This window comes from Melitaea cinxia, chromosome 13 (assembly GCF_905220565.1).
Source record: "Melitaea cinxia chromosome 13, ilMelCinx1.1, whole genome shotgun sequence".
NCBI classification, from domain to species: Eukaryota; Metazoa; Arthropoda; class Insecta; order Lepidoptera; family Nymphalidae; genus Melitaea; species Melitaea cinxia.
Window position 1 is genome coordinate 13,050,161 of NC_059406.1, and position 19,446 is coordinate 13,069,606.

The 19,446-nt window shown below is 31.3% G+C and overlaps 1 protein-coding gene across 1 annotated transcript; it reads right to left on the reverse strand.

Annotated features, from left to right (window-relative positions):
* Positions 1 to 7,527: 7,527 nt before the first annotated feature.
* On the reverse strand, positions 7,528 to 18,407 carry LOC123658918. Its single transcript, XM_045594209.1, has 12 exons — positions 18,314 to 18,407; positions 17,703 to 17,741; positions 17,355 to 17,482; positions 17,243 to 17,276; positions 14,734 to 16,855; positions 14,185 to 14,338; positions 13,432 to 13,522; positions 12,361 to 12,522; positions 11,365 to 11,564; positions 9,647 to 9,804; positions 8,517 to 8,736; positions 7,528 to 8,029 (listed from the first exon to the last, which is right to left on the reverse strand). Exons 1-12 carry the CDS (start codon positions 18,405 to 18,407, stop codon positions 7,697 to 7,699), a joined length of 3,735 nt encoding a protein of 1,244 aa, XP_045450165.1. The 3' UTR covers positions 7,528 to 7,696.
* Between the last annotated feature and the right edge of the window lie 1,039 nt (positions 18,408 to 19,446).

Here is a 19,446-nt window from a genome sequence, read left to right on the forward strand (position 1 = left end):
TAGTAGGTAGGTGTTTCGTTCATGTGATTGTATGGTAATATGTATTAATATGTGAATACTCAATGTGCTAAACGACGGTATTTACATTTTTGTCGAGCAAAAAGTAATGAAAACATTCACATTTCGTAAAATTAAAATGTTTAAGTTATAGTCATCACAAAATAATAGGCCCGTTTTGTTGACAAATACCTACCTACCTACTAGAACGTAACTTGGTACGAAACTATAAGAAACAATAGAATTATTTTAAAAAAAAATTTTGGCGCGTTATATAATATGATAAAATATACCTATTGAGAGAGTATTCTTTTCGTGCTTACTTTATAGCAGCATGCAATTTCTAATTATTACAAAACGTCTCATAAACAGTTACGTTTTAAGTCTTTTTTTAAAGGGAACCTTCTTTAGGCGCATGAGGGGTAAAATTTTTGTGGGCATCACAAATTTTAAACGTCCATAGCACGTTGAATATACTGGTTCTCGTCTGATCGCGCGGTCAGTAGACCTACCCCACCCCAGCCTGCAAAATAATGATATTTGTAATAAAAAAAATACTAATTGATAGATTTTGAATTGCTCAATTCAACTACGTTGTCCTTTTAAATTGCTCACCTCAAATTATATAATTAAAAATCAAAATTTAAAAAAAAAATCAAATATTTTCAAACTCCTATATCTTTGGATGTGTACAATATTTTAAATTGCTCAAAGCGTTAAAAAACTGCTCAAGTTGCATTTATAATTGCTCAAGTATAGTTTGGAACAGATCCACTTCCCTTAATTTTTAAATAAATATAAATAGTTTGAACAAATAAAATAATGATATTTGTAATAAAAAAGATACTAATCGATAGATTTTCAATAGCTCAATTCAACTACGTTGTCCTTTTAAATTGCTCACCTTTAATTATTTAATTACAAATCAAAAAAGTCGTTGAAAAAATTCATTTATCAATATTTTCAAACTCCTATATCTTTTGATGTATACAATATTTTAAATTGCTCAACGTGTTAAAACCCTGCTCAAGTTACATTTATAATTGCTCAAATACAGTTTTAAACAGCTCCGCTTTCCTTAATTTTTAAATAAATATAAATTGTTTGAACAAATTTATCGTTTATATCATAAGACAGGTGTACGCTGCGCATGCGCATAGACAATGATGCGAAGCCAAAAAATTGCGGATATTCGTAATAAAAAAGATACTAATCGATAGATTTTCAATAGCTCAATTCAACTACGTTGTCCTTTTAAATTGCTCACCTTTAATTATTTAATTACAAATCAAAAAAGTCGTTGAAAAATATTCTTTTATCAATATTTTCAAACTCCTATATCTTTTGATGTATACAATATTTTAAATTGCTCAACGTGTTAAATAATTGCTCAAGTTGCATTTATAATTGCTCAAGTACAGTTTTGAACAGATCCACTTCCCTTAATTTTTAAATAAATATAAATAGTTTGAACAAATAAAATAATGATATTTGTAAAAAAAAAAACTGCAACTTGATATAAATGCAACTTGAGCAGGGTTTTAACACGTTGAGCAATTTAAAATATTGTATACATCAAAAGATATAGGAGTTTGAAAATATTGATAAATTAATTTTTTCAAGGATTTTTTGATTTATAATTAAATAATTTGAGGTGAGCAATTTAAAAGGATAACGTAGTTGAATTGAGCTATTGAAAATGTATCGATTAGTATTTTTTTTTTTACAAATATCATTATTTTATTTGTTCAAACAATTTATATATATTTAAAAATTAAGGAAAGTGGAGCTGTTCAAATCCGTACTTGAGCAATTATAAATGCAACTTCAGCAGGGTTTTAACACGTTGAGCAATTTAAAATATTGTATACATCAAAAGATATAGGAGTTTGAAAATATTTGATTTTTTTTTTTAATTTTGATTTTTAATTATATAATGTGAGGTGAGCAATTTAAAAGGGCAACGTAGTTGAATTGAGTAATTCAAAATCTATCAATTAGTATTTTTTTTATTACAAATATCATTATTTTGCAGGCTGGGGTGGGGTAGGTGGTCAGTAGCTACATACTACAAGTATATAAGTGTATATAATCTATGGCTACATACTTGGATGTGTGACCGCCTGGAAACACCGCGTGTTTCAACTAGTTTTTGTTTGTTTTTATATTTCTAAATTTAAAAATAAATAGGACGCTCTACTTTGAACTGTTTACGGAAACTATAGTGATATTTTGAATTTCTTTTAATTACAATAAAAAAAATCTATGTTGTTTTTGGTAGGTAGAGCCACCTAGCGCGTACTATAAAAACTACAGAAGTAGTTAGTTACATTATATCGATAGTATTACATTGCAATTTAACTAGATGACGCTAAAATTAAATATTTATAAAATGTTGTTAAAAGAATTTTGACAATATAACTTTTTCTCAATGCAAGTTTTTTGTAATTTACCTTAACATAAAAAAAATATATATAGATTACATTACATATGAAACTCAATTTTTATTATAATAGATACTTAGAGTAAAGCATATTAATAAATTTGAGATACGAAATGTAATTAACGATAGATGTAAAGTAAATAGTTCGTACAATTTTTTTTTAATTAGTTTTTTTTTGAATTAGTTTGCCAAAGAAGTTTCATTTCTGACATGTGTACTTTGTACGCACGCAATTTTTTTTAAATAGTGTTGTAACTAATTACTAAATTTCACTAGCATCAGTCGATTTTAATAGTAATTAAATATTCTGTGGTGATTTCTACTGAAAATAATTGTGTTTGCTCGCAAACTTAAAGAAACCCACTTCAATTACATCGACAAGTAACATGACGCAGGTAGACAAAAAAATAGTCAAATAAATACGGGTTAGCAATGATTACTCAAAAATTGGACGTCAGATTTCGATCAATTTTAAACAGGACCACAAGACAAGCATTAGGTTTCAATTAAAATTAGAATCGTCAAAATTATTTATAAAGAATAAACTGCTACTCTAGGTGCACAGCTCACTACGTTATAGTAGATATGGCCATATAACATTTGATCGATATTCACCGAAGTAGTTTCTGGATATCTGATGGCGTTGCGAAAAAGTATGCAACGTCTCCTAAATACGCAACAAAATAACTCAAAAAATGTTACAGAGACAGTGTTGACAGAGACGTGATAGAGATTGATAATATAATTGAAAATGAAATGATTATATATCCAGGTGACGATAGCTTATCTGACGATTTTGGCTCATTATCCGATGAAAATGATTAAATGAAAATTCAATCACTTTCGCTTTTTTTTGTGACTGAGTGAATGTTTAAACCCAAATGAAAATAATTTAATGGCATAATAACATTAGTAAATCTTATGAGGATTGCAGAAATGCCTGGCGCGAACTTGGGGAGGCCTATGTCCAGCAGTGGACTCAAAGAGTAAAGTAACTTGCTTATACAAAGTGGACTGCAATAGGCAGAACTGACTGACTGAAATCTTTAATAGATATTTATTTATGCCATCTTCTGACTTTGCTCGTTAATAACAAGCTAATTTATATTGCCTGAGAAGACAGTATAACCTGTATTCAAAAACAGATGGCGCTGTTATATGAAATTTAAACAAATAAAAGACAACATATTTTCCATAATTTATTAAATATTTTACATAGGTCAATGTCTACCTGGTTTCTTAAAGATACTTATGATAAAACACAAAAATATATACAAAAAATTATCTAAAATGAAATAATTTAGTCCTGAAAAGAACACATTTGCAATACGGCAACTTTTAAAAAAGCTGTATGAGCGAGTACATTAGACAGATAGCGCTGAAATACAATAGTTTCGCAAATACGGACATTTTTGTTTACAGTCAGGAGGAATATTGATTAATTTATGATTTTATAGCCGTAACTTCACAGCAATACTCGCATGTCACAGAGAAAATTGAACATTCAATACTACGACAGTCATTTCTAATTAATTACGATAACCATTAACTTACTCTAAATTTAGTATGTTTTATCATCATATATATATATACAACAGAGTATAGCTGCTTATTTTTTCAAGAATCCATTTAAAAATTGAATTAAAAAATGTATACTGTATTTGTTACATAATCTAATATATAAAATTCTCGTGTCATGGTGTTAAACATTAAACTCCTCTGAAACGGCTCCACCGATTTTCATAAAATTTTGTGGGCATATCAAGTAGGTCTGAGAATCGGCAAAAATCTATTTTTCATACCCCTAAGTTATAAGGGGGGGGGGGATTAAGCAGGTTAATAACATATATGGCAAAGAAACGTTTGCGGGGTCAGCTAGTTTTTCTTTAATTTTCATAATACATCAATTTACAGTAATGTACTTATCATTAACATCAATGGTATCGTTTACAACAATATTTATTTAATTATAAGATATTTAATAATACTTCGCAGTAATTATTCCCAGAAAGTATGAATACATTTTTAAACAACATACACCTTTTTTTACATGTTTATTTAAAAGCTATCGGTACATATCATTGTGTGTAGGTAAATAATAATTATTTAAAGCCAGTCTTTGTTTATTCTTTAGCTAACTTAGAAAGTCTGACTCAAGTACCTAACCAAAAATACTTACTTTTAGATTACTTACATTAAGAAAAAAGAAAAATTAGAAACTGCAATATTGAAAAAGACACTTAAAAATACATTTCAAGAAACTATAATTCTATAAGCGGCTTTGTTCATTGTCAGATCGATAAATAATTATTTAACTTAATATTGCTAAAAATTGATGTACCATATTTAGCTCTGAAATCACAATTAATTTTCCATTTCAATCAAACAACCCGACAATGGTAGAAATTTGAGAAAAACCACATATTTGTTAATTATAATTCTGTGCCTCCTGTGCTGAGTTATGTAACTTGAGTTATACACTTTTTGTGATTTTAAGTTGGTAATGTTAGAAAAAAAAAATGACAAAGTTTTTGGTCTAATTAACTAAATATTTAACTTAATAATTGTGAAAAAAGATACAACTTTTTCTTTGGAAACTACCTTTAAAATTAAATATTTACCAAAAAAAAAAAAAAAAAAATAAATTAATGTACATTGAAAGAGAATGTTTTATTCTACAAAAGAAGATTTGAACCTAGCCCACTTAGTTTACAAACAAGAATTTTTTGAAAGCGTGTTTTCTCTCCTGTAAAATGATTTTTCTTCGACTATATTTACCATTTGTCACAGGAGACACAGATTTTTATTATACCATTGATATATCAAAACTTACTTGCATTATTATATAAGCATCGAGAAACGAATACTGACAATTAATAAAAATATGTATCACTTTAAGTTAATTTTGAAAATCACTAGATTAATTTTAAGTTTTGGAATATAATATGGAACACACTTAGGTCATTTTATTTAGGTTTAGAATGCATTGACTAGCAGTATTGTTTTACCTAACAGGTCCATATAACCTTTTCAGTAAAACATACAATATTTGTTGTTATCTATCAGTCAACAATGTAAGAATTTTTTCTTGAATAAAACCCTTACCCAATACTAATATACAGACAATTGTCATTAGGTCACAATATTTATATTATATCTAATTAAAAATTTAACCACTTAAAAAAAAAAAGAATTTTTTTATTGAAGTCAGTCCAGAAACGTCAAATAATATAGACACAAAACGAAAACATGCAAAAACATTCGTATTTTGAAATCAGATAACGATCAGTCCTTTATGTGAACAAAAACCTAGCTTCATTTCAATTTCAAACCTATCGTTTAAAAACAAAGTTAATCCGTTTGTACAAAACAATAGTTTTATTAAGTGATTAGTTAACTTTAATTGCTGGAAAAAAGTCAATATTCACATACAAAAATTAATTGATAATATTTTTTAGATCGAGCTACAAAAAAAAAAAAAAAAAAAAAAAATCAGCCTTTTTTCATGTTTTTCTAACGTAGCAGTAATCAAAACAATTTTTTGCATATTACATTATAATAAGAGAAAAAAAAAATCATTGAGAAATTTTTTAGAACAGATATTTAAAAAGTAAAAAACACTTAGCCTGACTTATGTAAGCATTATATATAGAAAAATCTGTGTCCTTCAATATTCATATTTTTTCATCCTACTAAAGTATGGCAAAGTATAAAAAGCTATTTCATAAAAAGAATATCAAATAAAATGTATAAAAAAAGTCTGAACCGATCTGTAATTCTATTCCTTAATCTAATTTCCACTATGTCTATTTACACCTAAATGAGACCATTTACAAATTTAGTTACCATACAAACATTTATATTTGTCAAATAAATTGTTTAATACCTTTTTTTTTTATAATTAGCTGCAAATACTATGTGTAATTTTATGTGTAATGAATTAAAGAATATTTCGATATAATCTTTTTGTAGATTACTTCATTTGTATTATATTCATTTTTCTTCCATTTTCTTGTATAAATATTTAAGAGAGTAACAAAAAAATTGAATATATACACTTTTACTCCTTAAATGACATGGTTTTGTTTATTGTATGTTTTGAAAGCGTTAATTCTTCCATTTACAGCCAAGTAAAGACTCTTATACTATAACACCTAAATACCGTCTTTGTCACATACTACATTTTAATATACTAATTCGCACATTAAATTCTTTGATATAAGAAAACTTTTGTCTTAACAACACATAAATTACACACATACAAAGTTTTCAATTCTAATTAACATTAAGAATTAGGCATATTTTTGTCTCATTCTATCATATTTATTTATTGATTTTTGAAAGAGACAAAATATTTTAGAAGAATAACATTTTTACTAATAATATAGTTACAAGTCTTGTAAATTTTAAAGAAAGATAAATAGTAGAGTTGTTTTTTATATTAAGTCATAATTATCTTAGTCTAGCCGTATTTGTTGCTATAGCAGACACAATTTTACATTTTTTTCAGTAGTCCATCTTTCACAATCAATACTTATAAACACCATAATTACATTAAAAAAAAACAAAAATATATTAAACGTTAAATTGAAATAAAAAAAAAAAAACCAACAGAATCACTAATAATTGTAACAAAACACAACTTCTGTCACAAAAACACTAAGGTGCCATCCATAAATTATTTCACAATCTTTGACCTTTTCTCCTTTCTTGTCACAGTTAGTCACATTTATGAGACCACTAGTGTGACATCACATATTTTTTAATTTTATCCATAATTACATCAGTTTCGACCAATATTTAAATTTCCATTTAAATTATTATTCAATAAAATCAACGTCAATTGAACAGATGTATGAACATTGAAATAAAAGGTCGGCTCCTAACACTAGTACAGTGAGTGTCAACTTGCCAACAAAAACCATTTTAAACTTTAATTTTTTAAGTTAATTGTTACCAGATATAGAGATAATTACGTGTATTAATACTTACAATCAGTCATATTCTATTTGGAAATTTGAGGTTAAAAAATTTTTGTACCCCTTTTCACACAATTTCATACTTCGTCGACCCTCTACCCCCATGTGTGATGTAATTTAGGAATGGTAACCTAATTCTTTCTGCCAGTGATAACAAAAATAGTTTCAACTAAGCTATAACAAGAGTTTTATCACTTAACACTACACAGCGTTCTATCGCAACACTCACTATGTGTCAAAATTCACGTATAATGAGCACTTTTTTGAAGTCCCAGGATCATTCTGGCTCCGCATACATAAATGAAAACTTATCGTGGCTGGTCGGTGGGATAACTTTAGCTTCAATCAAGCATTGGACGACCCAAGTCGTCGAAACCAGTGGTATATTATCTTGATTTGCTTTATTTTGTATTTCGTGTGGACAATCCCATTCAGTTACTAAACAAACAGCTCCAGACATGTTTAGATTTTCTTCATTGACCACTCTTGTGTTGGCTCCGGCAAGGGTACAAACTCGCTCCCAAAATTTTACAAATGTATCTTGATCACCGCATAGTAGTATTGTTTTATCTTTAAAGAACGTTGCGTTACGTTTGCCTGATGGTGGGATCTGTAATCAATTGTTGCATAATTAATTTCATGTTATTTTCAATATAAAAATTATGATTTGTTAAGCGATAAATTCAAGAACGGCTAAACGAATAGTAGCAGAGTTTTTTTTTAAGTTTTATATACTATGTAGAAAGTTTTTAAGAATAAAAATTTAATGAACTTAAGAAATAATTTTAAAAACTTAGAAAAGGTTAAAGATTATTTCAACTACACACATTTTATAGTTTAGAAGTATACAATTTTATTCAGTAGTTTTTCCATAATGTATGGAAATTCACAGATAAAAATTCTAAAAATAATTTAGTTCTTTTTGCCCCACGAAGACCTTTCATACATTTTTTTTCTCAAATATCTCCTATGTACAGGTACATACAGCAGTTAAAATTTTATTATAGGTAAAGAAGTCAAGAGCTTTAATATAATAAGCGCTTATGCAAAAATGATACTACCCATACAAATTTATAAATAAAACAAATAATACATACCCAATTGACAAAACACTTTTTCATTATCGACCAACCCGAGGGTAGAATGAAAGCGTCCACATCAAGTAATCGGTTTTTAATACAGCTCATTATAATCCAAGCGTGAGATACTGCCTTAATATCGCTGGCTAAGCATTGTATGTATTTTGCTGTTAGACACGGCCTGGGAGCTATGAGCTTACAAACGCTATATTTGTTCTTGGGTAGGTCATCGAAATGACTGAAAAGATAATTTTATATTTTATTATATTAATATTGCATCATCAGTTGATTGCATGAATCAGTATTACCCGACTAGAAATAAGGGAGGTTTTCCATTTAGCTGATTATTTTATTGCGTACCAATTTTAATTATTCTTTTTTTATATAAAACCTAGTGCTTGTCATATGGTACTTTTTAAATTAGATCTTATTATTTTTAAACTAATCTCTTTCGCTGACATAAATTTTCTAATCTCACAAAACCATCATATTTAGTAGAGTCAATTTTATAATAACAAACAAATTCAATCACTCTGATGTTGGCAAATTCTAGAGGAAGCTAGAATTTAAAAGAAGAAGAAGAAATTAGAGTGCGATCTAAGAATTAGTTTTTGAGTTATCTCCAATAGTGTGTATTGTTCTATACTCGTCAATGTAAATTGAAGTATAATAAACTTAAGTATTTAAGTATTTAATATAATATACTTAAGTATTTAAGGTTAAGAGAGAATTTATTTATATTGAATATTGTTAAGTACTGTGATAGTATGGAAAAACTTCGCACTAGGACATCATCACCTTTTCACCTACAAAGATGAGAATGACAGTCAATCATTCATGCTACACTGCCTGCTGTAGGTATTCATAAAAGGTGAACCACTTAACCTAGTTCACCTAGTATATAATATTTATCTCAGCATTTCTCATATGTATATATTATACAGCCTACACTGTCTTAGCAAGTTTTTTATTTACCACCAAACACTAAATTAAGTTTTATACACAAATTCAGCATTTGAGCTGTCAGTCAAGTCTGGTATCAATTGAAGCTTTTTTAAAAATATATTGAAAAAATAATACATTTATTATGGAACCAATTTAGCTTATAACTAATATATAACAGTTATAAATATTTATATAATCCATACCTATACACAGTACCACCACCCGCCTCTAATTGTTCCTTGAGTCTTTCCTTATTAAACGGTCTGTCACAAAACTCCAAATCCTCAGTATCAGTACCGACCATCGTTGACGTTGTCTCTCCATCTTCCTCCGATGAATAATGACGTGTTTCTTGACATTGCTGTAATTTGTTATTTATTTAAAGAAATAGAAATATTTTATTTAATCATTACTCAAACTACTCAATACTTAGTTTATTTTTTTTATAATTTATTGTATATGTTTGTACTTTCCTGACAAAAACTAACAAAAAAAAATCGATTTGGTGTGTGGATACACGTACTTACACGTCGATTATTTATGATTATTTTTATACATAAGTATAATCTTTAATAAATTTTGAATAATGTGTATATAACAAATATTTAAGAGGCTCCCCCTTCTCAATGACCTTGAGCATTTAGACTTTGCCACACCCCACCCACCCGCACTTCACCTGATCAGTATTACGTAAAGGTTATTAAACTCGGCCATCTACCGGCTCTAGCTTGTACTACTTAGGACATGCGATTGATCCGTTTCCTAGACCAAGAGCTTGCGTACAAGTTGTGATCATCCATAATTATTATTTAATGTCGTCTTGTCGTGTCGATCATTTAGGCTATAACATTATATTAATTACTAGTTGTTACTTGTTGTTCAGTTCGCAGTTATTAAATAAATTTCTAAAATAAAAGTAGCCTAAGTTACTCCTTACTCTATCAGCTATCTGCCAGTGAAAGTCCCGTCAGAATCGATCTAGCCGTTTCTGAGATTAGGTGGAACAAACAGACATACAGACAGACAAAAATTCTCAAAATGCTATTTTTGTGTATGTATCGTGTATACATCCATATGAATTTAGTAAAAAGCGGTTATTTTAATATTAAAAACAGCCGCTCCAATTTTATTTGTATAGACATACTAAATTTATATTTTATTCTATTATCGGCTCGGTGAAGATCGACTTTAGGTTCGGATCTTAGACCACAAACTAAGCAGCTTTACATTTACACAGCTCAAAATTATTAATTTAAATTATTTTTTTATTTGAAGTAAATACAATTGCAAAATTCAACAGTAAGTCTGTCTACCTGTTACATTTTGATGCCTATCTTGGATTAAAAAAAGTAAATAGATTTGCGCGTAAGCAAGAGCAGCGTGCGATGACGAGCGACACAAGTTCCCCGTACAAAGGCCTCTGGACGTCTGCCGCGGGCCGCCTGTCGCCCGGCAAATAACCAAAAATTATATTTTTACGATTTTCTAATAAAATACTGCACTTAATAAAAAACCCTTCTGTAGAAATATTAAGTACAGGATTCTTAATTAATAAAAAAAATATTCACTATTGTAAGTAGTAAAATTAGAAAGCCTATACGATTTTTGTACGCGAAAGGAGGTCCAGGTAAACAATTATTTCTCTTTATTTAGAGAATTTTATACAATTATCTTACAGTCACATTAATAAACTGAATCCGAGTTACAACATATATTTATTTGATATTTTTAACGTAACTTTAACGTATACTTTATAGCACATGAAAACGGCCGAATTTTTCTGGGATCCCCTTAAGTATAAAAATTGATGACTAGAAACAAGATCATTTTTAATTATATCATCTCATATTGTTGTATCATAAAACCTAGTAAAAGTAAAAACCGAGTAGTAGTAAAAGTATATTTATTGTTTTTATTTTACCTTCTCGGATTGTGATTGAGATGGCTTTGGTGGTTCAGTGCAAGTCAGTAAGAAACAGAGTCCCGCAAACAATTTACTATCCGGATTAGGTATCGGTCCCAATGTTGATACTGTGTCTTCGTCATTCTCAAATTTAGTCAGTTTTGAGTTTTTCTTGCCTATATTTTGTTTAGCAGCACCTTTAAGTTGTAAGGGACCAGCTGTAAGAAAAAATTTTTTTTTTATCTCATATTAATTAACTTTTAGATCGCTACTATACAATTTAATATTATTACGTTGCTCAGTCCTTTGACTAATTAAACTGTAGTTGGAACGTTGTGTTTAAAATAACTAGTTGAAGTGAACCACACATAGAGGTATTCCAATTTACATAATTTAGCTGTCTCTTGACCAATTGAATCTTAGTAAATGAGAATGCTGTGTTCAAATTTACTGTTAACAGCAATTCAGACAGGCATTCTCATTTAAAATAAAAATAAAAATAAAAAAGCCTTTATTCGGACATTAAATTTACAATTATGTTAAAATTATTCACACATATGACGTTTTTTAATTTTCTGTAAGTCCGTTTGCCAATCGACAAAGGCCTCCTCCAACCTATTCCATTCTAATCTCTCTCATTTAGTTTCATTGCATTCTCATTTAGTATGTTTTAATTGGCCAAATGAATCACTATTTTCTTAACAAAAATAGACTTGGGGCCCTTTTCATTGTTTATGGATAACGCAGTTTGATAGATGACAGTATTCAACAGATAAAGGTTTTTAATATATTATTTAAACATATAATTCTACTATCTTTATAGCATATTTCAATTGCAATTGTAAATCTAACAGTTATAGTTTATTAATTAAAGTGAAAAGGCCATTATGTCTTATTTTACAGCTTGCTGTTAAAGTCTATTCGTAACTTATGTGCAGGATAAACCTTATCGACAGCTAGTGAAACAGATCCTAAAATTCAAGTAAATTCCTATAAAAGTATATTAAACGGTACCTTTAACCCCATCAATCTTTCTCGGTGTCCTCTGAACTTCAGGCTCGACTCCGGCTACCTCTTCCAATCTAACTGGAGGAGCAGAGTTACTGCTTTCACTCAATTCACTGCTCTCACTTGCTAGACGTTTACGACTGACTGGTGTGCTTTTCGTCTTCAGACCTGGAATCAATACAATATTAATTCATCTAATATGCGGTAATCCATAAATAACGTCACACGAATTTGAAGATTATTGGATCCCTGTGCTTGACATAGATGGTCACATTTATGAGACTTACCTAGTGTGATGTCGCATATTTTGAAATTTAACATGCATAAATTCTTATTTATTAAATTATAAAAAATACATCTGTTTTGATATCATTTTTATTTCCATTTTACTAACAATTTTATATGTATATCATATTTTGAAATATGATGTCACAAAATTTTTGACCTCCCCCCCACCCCTTGTCACACTTCGTCGTCCCCCTACCCTTCCTTAACGTGTGACATAATTTAAGGATGGCCCTATTAGGTATTTGGAAAATTTTCCTTTAAGATGTTTATTACTGTTTCTTTAAACAGTAATAAACATCTTAAACGAAACGTTTAGTACATTTTAATGATAGTGGTCAGAGCAATTGACTGTTGTTTTCAGATAAACTTTTGTATAAACCATACAGATTAGGTGTCATATGATAGTATTGTTGTATTTCTAGATCCAAACTGAAGGCTGTAAACTGTTTTTTTTTTGTCACTAGGTCGGCAAACAAGGCGCAAACAAGCGTACGGCTCACCTGATGGTAAGCGATTACCATAGCTTATAGACACCTGCAACACTAGAAGCATCGTAAGCGCGTTGCCGACCCAATCCCCAATCCCCCCAGGAGCTCTGGTCACCTTACTCACCAACAGGAACACAATACTGCTTGAAAACAGCATTATTTTGCTGTGATCTTCTGTAAGGTCGAGGTACTACCCCAGTCGGGCTGCTCCATAGTACCTCAGTTAAAATTAAATTATTTTCCAAACAAATATACTAAGCTTTACATTTACAAATAACAAGTTTAACAAAGTTATACAAACCTGAGGTGGATGCTTTAGGACTCTTTGGCGAAGCTAATCGTTTCCTAGCGCTCGAGTTGCCCTTATCTCGACTACGTGCACTGCGAGGACCCTGAAATTATATTTAAAAAAAAAAAATTTAATGAAAAATTCTAAAACTTTCTTTAAATATCAATTTCAACTTTTTTGTTCGAGTGTGTTTGTGTGATTGAGTTTATTAACCGAGTTAAAACATCTTTGTAAGTATTACTTGTTATATTATACTGTTTTTTTTTTTTTTTTTTTAAATCTAGGTATACTTAATTTGAAAAATAATGTTAGAAAGTGTTAGGTTATGTTTTATTCCTTATGTTACTGCCAAATTAAGACTTAATAGTTTTTTTAATGCTAGTATTTGTACAGCTAGACACTACACACCAAGGACTACTGTGCTACTGTAATTCATTATTTTACACAAAAACACCAAATATTTGTAGCTGTTAACGTTGAACGACACAGGTTATATATATGTATAAGGTATTGAACTTTTGACGTATTGAACGAGTTCGGTCTTACATACGTCATACACGACTTTTGTTGCTAACAATATTACGTCACCAAAGGGTTGATAGCGTTTTCGCGGAAACAAAAAAGGTTTAAAATGTAATTTAATTTTATGGCATGAAAGGGTGTTTATTTTGCCGAAATATATTTTTTTTGTGGCTTTTTATTAGAAAATCAACATTTTGAAGTACTTTTTCGAACATGGTGAAATACCCTATTATATATTCCAACCTGTATAATATTATCGAGGTCTAACTCCCTGTTGTGTCGTCGTCTGGGAGTAGTGGGGGCTGATGGGGATCGGGAGCGACCTGACTCCTTGAGGGACCTCGCTTGGTCTTCCGTCAGGTACAACTCACTGGCCGTCACCATCACTATTGTATCTCTGTGGATATTTTAATATATTATTAGTGTGTTTATATTAATTAAAAAAAGTATGTGAGCAGTATCTAAATTTATAATTTTGGTTAGTGTTAGTAAAGCAAATCATCGGAGTAACAAGTGTTTCTGTTCAATAAGGAAACATCAAGGATAAGCTTTACATTTCAAAGCAGAAATTAAGATGTACAGTTTGAAGTGAAATAGTGGTAAAAATAATTATTTATTGTTCAAGGTCTAACACTGAAAAAGTAACTATTTTTTATTGTAAAATAGATTGAAGTGAGTCTGGAATTAATAATTTAAGAATTACATTCACATTTTTTTTGTACCACTAAGCACTACAATTATATTGTTTATGTATACTAATTTAGTTACAAAATCAGATAGAAATAAACTTACCCATCCGTAGTGCATCGGTATGTCACAGTACCATTGTCGTTTTCTTCCACTCCGAGAACTAAACCTGGTTCATAGTTCTGTTCCTCATCAACCATAGCATACACAGACTGACCTTGTAACGGTAACTGTTTCATATCCCCAAATATAATAAAATCATCCAAAAGAACTTTGCTCTGACCATCATCAAACTTGATCAGATACTTATTTGGTTCCGTTATTTCTAGAACTTTCCCTGAATAGTAACGCTTATCGACCCACTTAGCTAATACAACTGTATCCGGAGCAAAACCTGGGTATTCGGGTTTAACAAGTACTTTTTCAACAGGCGTAGCCGGTCTTGGGGATGTAGGACGCCGTTTTTGCTTCAATTTGGTCACTGATTTTGGTGTTCCAACTAAAGCAGATAGAGGTTTTTCTTCCTTTGGAGATTTTACAGGTGAAGTTTTCCCACTGTCTCCGTTTGTGGGGATCATTTCTGGGGAATTCATTCCATGCATGTACTCTGCCTCTTCATGTTGCGTTGGTAATAATGCACGTTTAGTTTTACCAACGATGGGTCTTCGACCTCTCACTCTGGTCTTTTTAAGAGAGCTCTTTGGTGTTGCTTTATCGCACTTATTAACTTCTTCAGGACTTGCGTTACCGTTACTTAGCCCTGTTTCAGATAACGACGCCTGAATTCCGACCGATATTTTATCATCATTCAAAGATCGATTTATATCGGAAACTGATGCGTCTCGAATATGAGAAAATATATCCTGAAGTTTTTTCATTAACGCGTCATAGCCTTTTACGGTGGTTGACGGGTTTGAAACAAATTTTCTTGGAGGCTGTGGTACAACAAACGCCCCATCACTAGTTCGGTTACTAGATGTCGATGTCGAGCTAACTGTTGAAACGAATGACGTTCTGTTTGGTAAGTTGATCATTCCAACACTAGTCACGCTTGAAGGTGAAGTATTGACCGACACATCGCCTAAGTATGGATCGATCGTAAAACGCTTCGAAATCCTCTGATATTCCTTGCACATATCGATACCAACGTCGTTATCAGTTCTTACTACGTAAAGGGATAAAAACTCGCAGTCCTCATTATGGCTTACGTGAACATCAAAAACAGGTATTTGGGGCGTATTGATTGGCAGGGAATGGCCATTTTGTAAAGGTGAAATTGTCGAAGGTGTTGTCGTGTTACTGACTCTAAAAGACTCATTTTTGTTCCCTTTGTCTTTGTTACTATTCAACTTTGTCATGTCTGGAGTACTATCTTCGTTAGCGTGTTTGGTATCAATCAATTCAGATGGTGTTGAAGAATTTCCATTGGATAATTTAGAAATAAGCTTTGAAGTAACACTTGGTATATGCTCAGGGCTATCTAGGACGACAGAACAAACGCTGTCTGTGCTTTCTTGATCTGTATTTTTGTCTTTAATGTCCTCTTTTGAAACAGATTGGGATAAATTGCTTACATCCGAATAAGTAGACGCTTCAGGTTTAATTTCATCGATTTTATCAACAGTTGAGGTTACTGCACTCTCTTTTACAATTACAGGTTCACTATTATTTTCTGTGTCCTTAGTTTTGTCTTCACAGATAGACTCTTCTGGAGACGGTGATAGAACCAGCTGAAAGTTTTGCGAATCATTAAGATTATCAGTGGGATTTTCTTCTTCCACAATAGTATCAGGAACTTTAGGCAGAATTTCTGCAACAAATTCAACACTGGGACGACTTGAGCTATCCGAATTTTTGATATCTTCAACTATCTTCTCGCTTTTTAGATCAAATTGCATTTTCCGTGGCGTTTTTCGCCCTTTTGTTATATCAACACTTGCTGATCTTGATTTGGTCTTTGGCGTTTTTGGAGTAAGTTCGGCACTATTGCTTCTTTTAGTAAGTTTTCTTGGACTTGAGCGCACAGGCGTACGTACGCGAGATTTGGCTGGCAATTCATCATCTAGTTTTCTTTTCGCTACACTCGTAATCTGGGATACTTCATCGTCCAAAGATTGAGTTGAAACCGTACCTTCTTCATTATCTGAACTGAGTTTTAGAATTTTCGCGCTACTATCAGAGGCGTCTTCGGATAGCTTTCTTTTGACATGACTGATTAGATGATCATCTGCAAATGATCATGTATATATTAAATCCTAATTTTTTTAACCTTTAGAGTTACTAAGAAAATACCTACAATCGCTTGCATGTTTTAAGGTACAACACGTACATGTAAAGTTTTATTTGTGTACTTTGTTATGGTGGCGTCCACCTGATGGATCGAAAACCATAGTCTATGAACGCCTGTAACACAAAGAGCATTGCAAACGCTTTGCCAACCCTTTACCCTCTCCAGGATCTCTGGTCACCTTACTGACCACAGAAACACACCACTACTTAAGAGCAGCATTAGTTGGCTGACTTTCTGTGGGAAGTACCCAAATCGGACTGCTTTAAATTTTGAGCAAGATTATTACTGCTACTACCTCAATATATATAAAATAAATAAAATTACCTTTAGTTTCTGTTTCCACTGTAGTACTATCGACCTGATGACAAAAATATCATATCATATATCTTACAATGCTAGCCACCAGCAATATTTTTCAATATAACAGCAAACAAACCTCAGTGTTTCCTTCAGTAACCATAAGATCCACATCTGGTTCATAAACTGGACTTTCCGGAAAGAGGTTCTGAGATGTGTCCTGAATTTTTGCAGGACTGGTGTTGGATGCTGTTGGTATACTAATCCCTGTAAAAACAAAAAGATTCTTAATTTAATACAATACTTAAAAAAAATATATCGATATACAGTCTGTCCGGTCACGACTTAGCAATAATTTAAGGTTACAAAATGTACCTAATTTTATCGACAAAAACAACCACATATAGGGTTTTACCCCCCTTCTGTCGGAATAGCCGCCATTTATTTTTTTAATTCTACCTCTATTCTTCTATTTCTTCTTCCTTACCTCTGACACAAGATGCAGATTTCTCTGGACAGAAAGGTCCTAGAGATGTAAAAAAAATGTTATTTAAAACTTAAAAATAGCATCTGCGAAATAAAAATAAATATCATGTAAGTTTTCACTACAAAAAATCTTAAAAAATTTACAATGCTAGTTTAAGTAAAAAAAATTGGTAGTTTGTTTATTTTTCTTAACATACTTCAAAAACTAGCACATTGATACTAAATTTTTTAATGCTGTCCTAATACTTAAGGATGTTACTTACAAATTGACATAAAAAATTATTGTTCCTAATTGCATAACTCGAGAGTTAGTGCTGTTTGAATATGACCCTTTTGGGGTTATGTATAAGCACTATTAATTATCAATTAAATAAAAATATAATTATGGATTAAATAAAGATACAATGTAACTTTTAAGAAACTTTTAATTATTACTAACATTAAATACTATAGTATTAGTTAAATAACTGTTAAAAATATCCGCCTCTATTCTGAAGACAGGCCACTGACCTTACAGCCACTTGGTGTGTGAGGATTAAGGCTTATGTCATCCGCAATCGTCATTATTTTGTCGAGCAGTTCTTGTCTGCTATTTGGGACTGTGACATAAACCCTCTGCTTCATCCATCCTCATAAAAAATAATCCAGAGTTGTCGGATCCGGAGAGCGAGGTACCCAAGCTACGGTTCCACCACGTCCTATCCATGGTGAATAATTTTCATTAAGAAAAGCTCTCACAGCACGTGCGTAATGAGCTGGTGCACCGTCCAACTGTAGCCACATGTGCCTTCAGTTGATCACTGGTAATTCCTCCATAATTTCTCTAAATGTGTTCCTTAGAAAATCTAAAAATCTTGGGTCACTCATTGTATTTGATAATTCAATTGGTCCAATTAATTTTTCGTCAATCATAGCCGCCCACACCATCATAGCCCACACATATATTGAATATACATGTTGAAATTTACCGGGCCTTACTGCATGTGGATTTTCTTGCATCCACAAATGCTGGTTTCTATGATTTATAATACCAGCTCTTGTAAAAGTCGCCTCGTCGGTTCACATGTTTTTTTTTTACAAAATGTCGGTTGACGTCGCACACAGCCGTTGAGCCATGTGTAAGCCAAAAAGTGGCTCGCACAGCATAGTCTGGCTCTCGAATATCTTGCACGCGACGGAAATGGTACTGATGCATGCCCTCCCGTTGCCACACAACCCATTTTGACAAATGCAGCATCACTGCTATTCGTCTAACACTGAGTCTGAGACCTCAGTAAATAAGTTGAAGAACTTCTTCCTCTTTTTGCACTGACGCTATGCGGAAGAAGAAGAAGAATAATCTTTCTAGGGTTAAGAATGTACTTTTTAATCCCGCAAGACTACCATTCCTTTTGAAAGCCTCTTTTTTTTATACAATGATAGGCTTGCGTTTGAAAAGTCTCTGGAAAGTTATTCATGATTCAGAAGTATGGTTATGCTGTTGTTATTCAAGAGAGTGAACGCTTTGATCTCTACTATGTTTTTATCTATTTATTATTGATTTTCCCTCCTTAATTTGTGCACACTTCTAACCGCTGCTACTGTGTCTGTATATATGTTATGAAGAAATCGCTATTTAGCGATAAGATCGCCTTTGTATATCTTGTATTGTATCTTTCTTTATATGTGTCTGTATTTTAGTGTACATTAAGAATAAATAAATAAAAATTTGAGGACATTAACGACCCAGAGCAGCCGAGGAAACC

Bases quoted from the DNA above. Each gene is read 5' to 3' on its own strand.
- LOC123658918 (XM_045594209.1), bottom strand. From the start codon at position 18,407: ATGGATAGGACGTGGTGGAACCGTAGCTTGGGTACCTCGCTCTCCGGA. The intron at 12,523-13,431 runs GTTTGTATAACT...TATTGATTCCAG, and splicing joins TCCTAAAGCATCCACCTCAG to GTCTGAAGACGAAAAGCACA. The intron at 8,737-9,646 runs GTATGGATTATA...TTATCTTTTCAG, and splicing joins GGTGGTGGTACTGTGTATAG to TCATTTCGATGACCTACCCA.